The sequence below is a fragment of the Coffea arabica genome, chromosome 9c (genome assembly GCF_036785885.1).
Source record: "Coffea arabica cultivar ET-39 chromosome 9c, Coffea Arabica ET-39 HiFi, whole genome shotgun sequence".
NCBI lineage: Eukaryota > Viridiplantae > Streptophyta > Magnoliopsida > Gentianales > Rubiaceae > Coffea > Coffea arabica.
This window is the reverse complement of record NC_092326.1, coordinates 7,715,156-7,724,501: the sequence shown is the minus strand read 5'-3', so window position 1 is coordinate 7,724,501 and position 9,346 is coordinate 7,715,156. Positions and strand designations below refer to the sequence as shown.

The window sequence follows — 9,346 nt, the reverse complement described above, 5'->3', positions numbered from 1 at the left end:
TCCTACTCCTACAGCATGATACTTTTTCAATTAAGACTAGATATTGAATCGTTTCACGTGGTCCTGGAAGGCTATTGGTCCTACAGCATAATACTTTTTCAACAAAGACGTGTAGTACTTTTTTAACAAAGACGCGTACATTTCATTGACTCCACAGCTTTTGGTCACTCCATTGGAAGCAACAAGGTTCATCTTCTTTTCAATCATTCCAGGGCTCTCGCTTGCCCTTTCTTTGTCTCTCTCTCTCTCTCTGTACAGTTGGCGTGCAAGTTATTCTAAGTTGTGTATTTTTCATCCGGAGATATATGATGGCTTCTGTTATTCCCACTTTCCTTCCAGTGGTATATGATAGTAAAGCAGAGTTTCTGAATTTCTTTCGTGACACAGTCTGCCAAGCAGATGTTGAACTCTTCAAAAAACTCAAGATGAATTTCGTGGTAGCTGCAGCACTACTTGATGATGCAGATATCAAGCAAACAAGGAACCCATCTGTCAAGCAATGGCTTGAAGAGCTTCGTGATACTGTTTACGAAGCAGATGGCTTACTCAATGAGATCAATACGGAAGCTCTGCGAGTTAAGGAGGAAAATGTGTGCCAAAGCTCAAGCAGAAACTGGGAGAGTGCTTCCGATTGCATTCCATCTCTGAGTAGTAAGTTCCTTAAAAAGATCATTCCCCAGACAGAGAGAATAGCTGTTAGACTGGAAGCATTTGTAAAACAAATTAATCCCTTGGGTTTTCAAGCTGGGGAGTCGAAGAGACAACCATGTCAACTACCAATACCAACAACTTCTTTGGTTGATAAGACTGCTATTTATGGGAGAGATAATGACAGAGATAAGATAATACAAATGTTGCTATCTGAGGATGCAAATGGGGATCGCATCGCTGTGATTCCCATATTTGGACTAGGCGGAATTGGCAAAACCACCTTGGCTCAATTGGTTTACAATGACCAGAGGGTGAAGGACAATTTTTCTACCACGGCATGGGTTTACGTATCAGAAGAATATGATCCTACTAGGATAACAAAGGAACTCCTTAGGGAACTCAACATTTCATTTTCCGACTCCCGTGAGAATTTAAATTCCCTCCAGGTGAAGTTAAAAGTTGGTCTTACCGGTAAAAAGTTTCTTCTTGTTCTAGATGATGTTTGGGTTAGTGACTACAATCAATGGGGTAATTTACGGATTGCTTTCGAAGGTGGATTACGGGGTAGCAGAATCATTCTTACAACAAGGAATCTGTACGTTGCAAGAATGATGGGCAGAGAGAAGTCAATTCATCATATGAATTTAATATCAGAGGATGATTGTTGGTCCTTATTTGTGAAGCATGCCTTTGAGAATAGAGATGGCAGTCAAGCCTTGGAATTTGAAGAAATAGGAAAGAAAATTGTGAAAAAGTGTGGAGGGCTGCCTTTGGCTGTGAAAACAGTTGCCGGTCTCTTACGTTCCAAAACAACCAGTGAAGAGTGGGAAGACATTTTTATGAGTGAAGACTGGTCTCTGACAAGTAATCAAATGATACCACCATTGAGCTACAATGATCCACCGGAATGACGCAGGAACTCAAAGATGTCAATAGGCAACTGGACATAACATTTTGGTATTTCAATAACTCTCTCCAGGTGAAATTACTACTTCCCTCTATTTTCCGTTTCATTGTTTTTGTTTAATAATAAAAATAACAATAATAGCAACAGTAATAATAATGACAACAGCAACAATGTTAACAACTCATTACTGACTGCACTCCTTGTGTTTTCACAATTTGGTTTACCTGAAACTTGTGCTGCATCCTTACAGTATAATTGCCAAATAATTGACTTTGTAGATTGTACTTAGTTGATTGCCATGTGTATTCTTTAGGAGAAGTATCTTACTAATTTTGTTGTCAACTTTTCAACCTTATTTAATACCAATTAAATTTTTCTAATTTATACAAATCTTTTCCTACTTGTTGCTATAAAATGATATTATCGCTTAACTTTTCTTCAAATCCCAACTTAAAATCCTATTTGTTGGGTTTTTCTACGCAATATATATGAAAGGTAAATCAAAATTTTAATACGTAGATCAAAGGTGAATTTAAAATGAATAAAATAAAAAAACTATGCGCTCTTTTTTATTTTGCGAAGGGCTATAGCAACTGTTATACTTTGTGTGTCTGATACCTACATTATTTTGGTCAAAAAAATGTTAGATAATTTTCTCTAAAAAAAAATAAATAAACAGTTTGCAATAACAGAATGCAAATATTACATTAGTCTAGCACAAACTCTTGTGCTATATCAAAAGAAAATTATTTTTAATTACATGACATTTTTTTAATTTGATGAACAAAACTAAGATTAGCAATATGAATATGTGATCAATTAAAGAGTTAACCAAATTTTTTCTCATATACAATATAGATAAATTCAAACTCCTTATTGACCAAGTTGCTATAGGTATTAAAAAGCAAAACTTTGTCTTTTGTTGTTCAGCAAGAAAGATAATGAAAATTACACTACTGTTTCTTGTAATTGTTTTATAAAATTTACAAGGAGGAGTCTTTGTATGAATTTGTAGATTTTTCACTCTTAGTCGTCACAAAAAAAAAACAATAGACTTATTCCACAACAAAGTGAATTACGGATGATAAGCTAAGAATTTGAGTTGCAAAAAAAGTAGGAAGAGATTTGTGTTAAAGTTGGAAAACTTCATTAGTTTTAACTATGGCTAAGAGTCATAATTTAAATTTAATAATACTCAACCATCTAAATGTGTATCGAGGATTACTCGGTATAAACTGTACTAAACTGCAGCCTATCACATACATGTTAATTTCTTTGAGCTTGGCTTCGAACGCACATAAAGGAAACCTTTCTCATTTTTATGTGGAATGAGTTTTGATCATCTAAAGAAGGGAGTTGGATCGCGCATCAAAGGGATTGAATCAATCTTCAAAGCTGCATCTTCGAAGAATTTGTGTGCGAATCCTTTCCTTAGCCCCACTGTTGAGATATGCCAATTTTTCCTACAGATTTTATCAGATTGAGTTTGATATCAAAATAATTTAGTTATTAGAAAAATAAGGATATTTGTTAACCAAAGATCATGTTAGTTTGTTAACAAATATTTTAGCTAAGATTTGCTAGTAGAAGAAGATTATATTTTGTTGCGATTTTTAGGATAATTGTTAGTTGATATTTTGCTAGTTTGTTTCATATAATTACTATAAATAGTGAGCTGATGAATGTAGAACATAACCTCATTTTCCAACTTCAATACAAGTCTCTTATAAGCTTTTTTTGCAACACTAAGATGTTGTTTCTTAGTTTATGCTCTCAAAAAACTAACAAAGTGGTATCAAGAGCCTATATCTTAAGGGTCTGAGTGTTTTTTTTGAAAGTGATTATTGATGAGGATCCCTTATAAGTTCAAAATCATGACAAGAAAGAATTTTTTGTCAAATATTTCAACTTTTAGTGGTAAAAGTTACAAAATTTGGGTCATAAAATTTTGGACTTATTTGGTAGTCAATGATCTACGGGATATGGTGGAGACGAATTTTGTTTTACTAGCAATTGAAGAGCTGATGGATATACAAATTAGAGACCGCAGGGTTGTAGTTAGACAGAAATCCAATGCCAGCATTCACATTTCAGTTTTTGATGCCGTTTTCCCAAGGATAATGGCTAATGATTTGATTGAGAATAAATTATTTTCAATTAAAATAAAAAAGAAAAAGTTTCACTATGAATTAGTCAGATTTTGACAATTCTAAAGTGGAACATGATGATGAAATCAAGAATTCAGATCGTGAAAAAATTCAGAAACAGATCATTGATAAATCAAGAGGTATCAAATTGATTCCTGATATTTATCAAGATTATAACATTTCTATTTTTGAGTCTATAGATTTTGATGGTGATGACAAACTGAAGAACCATGCAGAATTTCATATTTTCTGTATAAGTTCAAATATCGTCAAAGGATGTTCCACTTTAAACCTATGAGAAGGTTATTTGGAAACATTAAAAAAAAATCATCTTTATGTGGAGTTTGGCATGAGAAGACAAAAGAAGTGGTTTGTTGTAAGATTAATATTTATTCAGAAGGAAATCATTGATAAGTCAGGAAGTATCAAATTGATTCCTGATATTTATCAAGATTATAACATTTCTATTTTTGAGTCTACAGATTTTGATGGTGATAACAAAATGAAGAATCATGCAGAATTTCATATTTTCTGTATAGGTTCAAATATCGTTAAAGGATGTTCCACTTTAAACCTATGAGAAGGTTATTTGGAAACATTAAAAAAAAAAAATCATCTTTATGTGGAGTTTGGCATGAGAAGACAAAAGAAGTGGTTTGTTGCAAGACTAATATTTAGCTTGCATAAAAACCCAAAGGAAGAAGTTCATTTCAAGGCTAATCATCAATTGCAGAGCTTCTTACAAATGTCTCGTCCAAAATAAGATTCAAAAATTTGAGAAAACAATTGAAAATCTGCAGCAAAAGTGGCAAGGAGGAGTGTTGAGATATGCCAACTTTTCCTACAGATTTTATCAGATTGAGTTTGATATCAAAATAATTTAGTTATTAGAAAAATAAGGATATTTGTTAACCAAAAATCATGTTGGTTTGTTACCAAATATTTTAGCTAAGATTTGCTAGTAGAAGAAGATTATATTCTGTTGAGATTTTTAGGATAATTGTTAGTTGATATTTTGCTAATTTGTTTCATGTAATCACTATAAATAATGAGTTGATGAATGTAGAATATAAGCTCATTTTCCAATTTCAATACAAGTCTTTTATAAGTTTTTTTTGCAACACTAAGGTATTGTTTCTTAGTTTATGCCCTCAAAAAACCAACACCCACAAATCTGTGCTGCAGATTAATCCCGTTGATTGTGTGAGCTTCTGGACACAATCCAATCCAGGAATCCAGGGCCGGGCTAGATATGCGGGCCGGATCCGCGGATGGGCACCTTGGATCCATTCGCGGATCCTAAAGGCTGCCAGACACGATGTTTTATTCATTTTTCGTATTTTCATGTATTTTCTTTTCCTTTTCAGTTTAGAACTTGTTGCCTACAAATAGGACGTAGCTAGAGTTTTATTTTACAGCTTTTGACCTTTTTTTTTTTTTTTTTTTATCTATTTTTAACAGCATTGTATTTGGATTAATTCCTATTCTTAAGTGCGCTCAAGTGGAAATTCGTGTGGTATCTTGTCTGGGTTCTGATTTGAATCCTATTGTTTTCACTTGAGGGGTTGTCAATCACCCTTGGCTTGCTTGTTTGGACTAATTTGTGTAATTAATCCATTTTCCTATGCTTCTTCTATCGCATAACATTTATTGCAATTCCCTCCCTCGTTTTGTCATTAATCTTTTCACTTTTATCTTTGCCTGGACATGTGGCTCTTGCTTGATTCAGATGCTATTTTCTTTCTGCTTTCCTGCAAGTGCTATTTGATTGGATGACTCCGCTGCATCTCGCCATCATAGGAAATATTGTGTTTCTTTTACTTGAAATTGACAATGTTTTTCTTTCAAGTTCTATTTGATAAAGAGGAGTCGTGGTAATTTGAAATTTCAACATGAATGCAGCAACTGTCCATAGCTGCTAGTGAAGATGATGTTAGTGCCTTATATAGAGTGATTAGCAATAATCCAGACCTTTTGGAATGCATAGATCAGAAACCATTCAACAATACACCATTGCACATTGCTGCAGAAACAGGGCGTACACGCTTTGCCCTTGAAATCATGAGTTTAAAGCCTTCTTTAGGGAGGGTTTTAAACCACGATGGCTTTAGCCCTTTGGATCTAGCTTTACGAAATGGCCACAGAGAAACTGTGAGAAGGCTTGTAAGATTTGCTCCAGAGCTGATCCGTATTCAGGGCAGAGAAAGAATTACTCCTTTGCATTATGCTGCAGAAGTAGAGGAAATTGATTTTTTGGCTGAATTTCTGATGAAATGTCCAGCATCAATCGAGGATGTGACCTTATGCTGCGAGACTGCTCTACACATTGCCGTGAAAAATGGAAAACTTAGAGCTTTTAAAGTGCTCTTTGGTTGGCTAAAGCGAACTAATAATAGGAGAGAAATATTGAACTGGGGGGATGAAGATGGCAATACAGTGTTGCATGTCGCAGCATCGACAAATCAAACTGAGGTACATTTCCTTACATTTTTTTTTCTCTTTCTCATCGACAATAAGATGCATATTTAGACAAACAATTACAAGCACTGTACATGAATGCACAATGCTTGGATTTTGGGGCGGTAACTGCTCATGAAATCAAGTTCTTGGCACATAGTTGCATTTTATCCCAAAATTGGAATCAGATCTCGGTTAGTGTTTATCAGAAAAGAGGCATAGTCATATTTAACCAAAGAAATAGGAATTTGAGATGCCACGACTCCTGAACGTTTACTTTAATGATACCGTAGTTTTGTGGAGATGTGCTACTATATGCAACTATGACATTTTTTTCAAAGGTTAAGACTCGAGATATTAGAGGTCCTGAATACATTTATGGCTGAACTAGAGGCTCCAAAAGTTAGATGTCCTTGGTTTAAATCTCCCATTCTCCCCTCCTCACTTCTTAAATTTCCATGCTAAAAAAAACAAAGATCATATGAGATTTTAGATAGAATGCCGGTGAGTATAATTAACTGGGCTGATCGATAAATAATCCCTCTTACTTGCTTTTCAGGTTGCCAAATTGCTGGTTAAATATGTCAATGTTAACGCAAAGAACCATGAAGGCCTGACAGCCCTTGATATATCCAACACTAAACCTCCAATCCAAGTGAACGCAAGGATGAAGAAGATTTTACTTAGGGCAGGAGCTTCAAAAGCTTCACGGCTTCATCAACTTCCCACTTTAGCAGAAATGTTGGGGTCACCAGAGGCACTGATTGAGAAAATATTTCAATTCAATGCATATTTGGACGAAGGCTTATCAGGTGAAATGCGCAATTCCATGTTGGCTGCGGCAATACTAATAGCCACGTCAGCATATCAATCAGTCCTCAGCCCTCCAGGAGGAGTCCACCAAGGTGACACCAACACCTCAAATCAACCAGCGGTGGAGCCTGGAGAAGTGGTGATGCGAGCCACTAAGTTTTATCCATTCTTGTTGGGGAATTCATTGGCATTTGGTGCTTCATTGGGCATTGTCTTTTTGCTGCTACCAACAACTGGTTACGGTGTGCTGCACATTTCTTTGGTCCTTCTGATGCTAGGATACATCGACTCTGCACTAACAATATCACCTGCAACTCCAACTGCGGTGTGCTTCGTGTTTGCGGGCTTCCTGTTGTTCACTTTGATTGTGGCCGTCAGGATGGTGTGGAAACTATTGCAGAGATTTCCATCAGCTTCTTGGGAGACTATTGGTAGCGTCTACTTTCCCAACCGGGATTAACTCCACTTTGCACCCCCAGATTTGTACCACTTTAATATGCATATTTGTCTGTATTTGATGGCGACAACGACGGAGCAGGATTTTTCTCCGCCTGGAGGGGGGGTGCAAAATTTTTTCTAACAAAATTATCTTTGTATGTTATGCTTAAAATAATTTTTATCTATTTAAATATATGACATCTAAAAATATCAAATATTAAATTTAATTATAAAGGTATGTTTATTTCGTAAATATGCAGTATAGTCACAACAAAAATTAAGATAAGAAATAACTTTTGATTAAATATTTTATAACGTCACAAACCATCCAAGTTGAACATTATGAGAAGATGTTCTAATAAGTCACCTATGCAATATAAATATAACTATTTTCAAATAAAAAAGATAAAAGTTATGGTAACATACCTTGAAATTTCAATCTCTTTTCTTAGAAGTAAAATGAGATTTACGTTCTTTCATAGAACTAAATTTATCTATGATTGAATCAGTGCTAAATTTTTCAATAACTTCCTTTTTTATGTACATAGTGAGACAATCATTCAATAAATTATCTTCCATCTTGTTTCAAAACTTTGTCTTGATTTTTTTTATAATTAAAAATGTTTGTTATATAGTTGCAGTTGATAGAGGAAGAATGAGAACAAGTTTAATCAATTAGGCTAAATTGTATATTTGTCTATGGACCAATAAAGTAATTATTTTTGTTTTAACCTATTGATAATTATGAATTGGGTCTTTTATTATTATATATTGATATGGTATAAATTGTAGTACATTTATAGATATAAGTTACTAGTTAACTATGTTATTTGACTTTTATGTTGAGTAGAGATTATTTAATTTTGCTTTTATAATTCTAATAGGTGAAAAGCTCAATTGGAGAGAAAATGAACTAAAAACGTGGTGTGAAGAAACAATGAAAGAGAGGATAAAGTGAAGAGGAGCGCATTTCGCAAGAATGATATGTTTCAATAGTTTGGCAATAACTTGAGCTACACAAGTCAGATTGAGATGATTCTTGATTCAATTTGAAGTTAGGAGGATGCTCTACAACTTTTATGAGACTCAAAGTTTGATTCTCACGTTTTCATAGTAAAAAAATCCAAATTCCTAAAGTATAATTGTATTGCGATGCTCTTACGACTAGGTCTCAGTATTTTAGCCATAGTTAAAGTAAAAATAGTTTTGATAAGGACAAAAAAGGAAGTTCATAAAGTAACGATAAATATTAACACCAATGTTAATCCTAAACCCCTTCAGCAGGTTTTAAATATAGTATAGATATACTTCTATTATACTTATATAATACCCATCTGAAAATATTAACTTAAGAAGAACTTGCAAAATACATATATTTTTTAATACTCAACTAAAAAAATGCTCATACATGTAATAAAAAATACAAAACACATATCAAACTTTTTCGTCTTTCTTTTTCGATGTTCCCATATTGTACTTAAAAAATAATATTGCAGTTTATGACAAAAATTTGTGTTCGACTACAAAAAAAAAATTGTATAACTTATAAGTCAAGCAAAAAATAACAAAGACTTATATGATTTTATTTTCTATACATATGAATGTAATATCGACAATTTGATTAATATATCATCCCTAGAATTATGATTAAAAACTATTATTAATATAGAATAACATCTAGAAATCATATAAATGCATCTACAAACATATTGGTATTTTATGCATAATTTTGCTGAACTTGTATTTCATGCATAATTTTGCTGAACTTGTATTTCTTAGCCAAACTTTTAAGGACTAATTTTTCTTACACTGACAGTGTATATATTGTTAGTATTTGATAAATGATAAGTATGCAAAATTTAAATTTAAAATTCAACATTTGCACATATATCATGAATCTCACAGTGATAATATATACATTGTCAGTGTATAT

General features: G+C 33.5%; 1 protein-coding gene across 2 annotated transcripts; it reads left to right on the top strand.

Moving 5' to 3' along the window:
- The first annotated feature begins 215 nt into the window (after window positions 1–215).
- On the top strand, window positions 216–7,611 carry LOC113708036 (ankyrin repeat-containing protein BDA1-like). Of its 2 annotated transcripts, none has more exons than XM_027230480.2 (3): window positions 216–1,630; window positions 5,608–6,177; window positions 6,722–7,611. In XM_027230480.2, the coding sequence occupies exons 1-3, from the start codon at window positions 1,559–1,561 to the stop codon at window positions 7,433–7,435; spliced, it is 1,356 nt and encodes a 451-aa protein (XP_027086281.1). In that variant the 5' UTR covers window positions 216–1,558; the 3' UTR covers window positions 7,436–7,611. The 2 variants fall into 2 exon arrangements, with proteins under 2 accessions (XP_027086281.1, XP_071920370.1); XM_072064269.1 differs by having other exon boundaries at window positions 4,891–6,177.
- Window positions 7,612–9,346: the final 1,735 nt, after the last annotated feature.

What these genes read in the sequence shown, in the direction of transcription:
- LOC113708036 (XM_027230480.2), top strand. Translation starts at nt 1,559, where the DNA reads ATGACGCAGGAACTCAAAGATGTCAATAGGCAACTGGACATAACATTT. An exon ending in ATTTCAATAACTCTCTCCAG is followed by an intron (nt 1,631 to 5,607) that starts GTGAAATTACTA and finishes ACATGAATGCAG; the next exon opens with CAACTGTCCATAGCTGCTAG. An exon ending in CATCGACAAATCAAACTGAG is followed by an intron (nt 6,178 to 6,721) that starts GTACATTTCCTT and finishes CTTGCTTTTCAG; the next exon opens with GTTGCCAAATTGCTGGTTAA.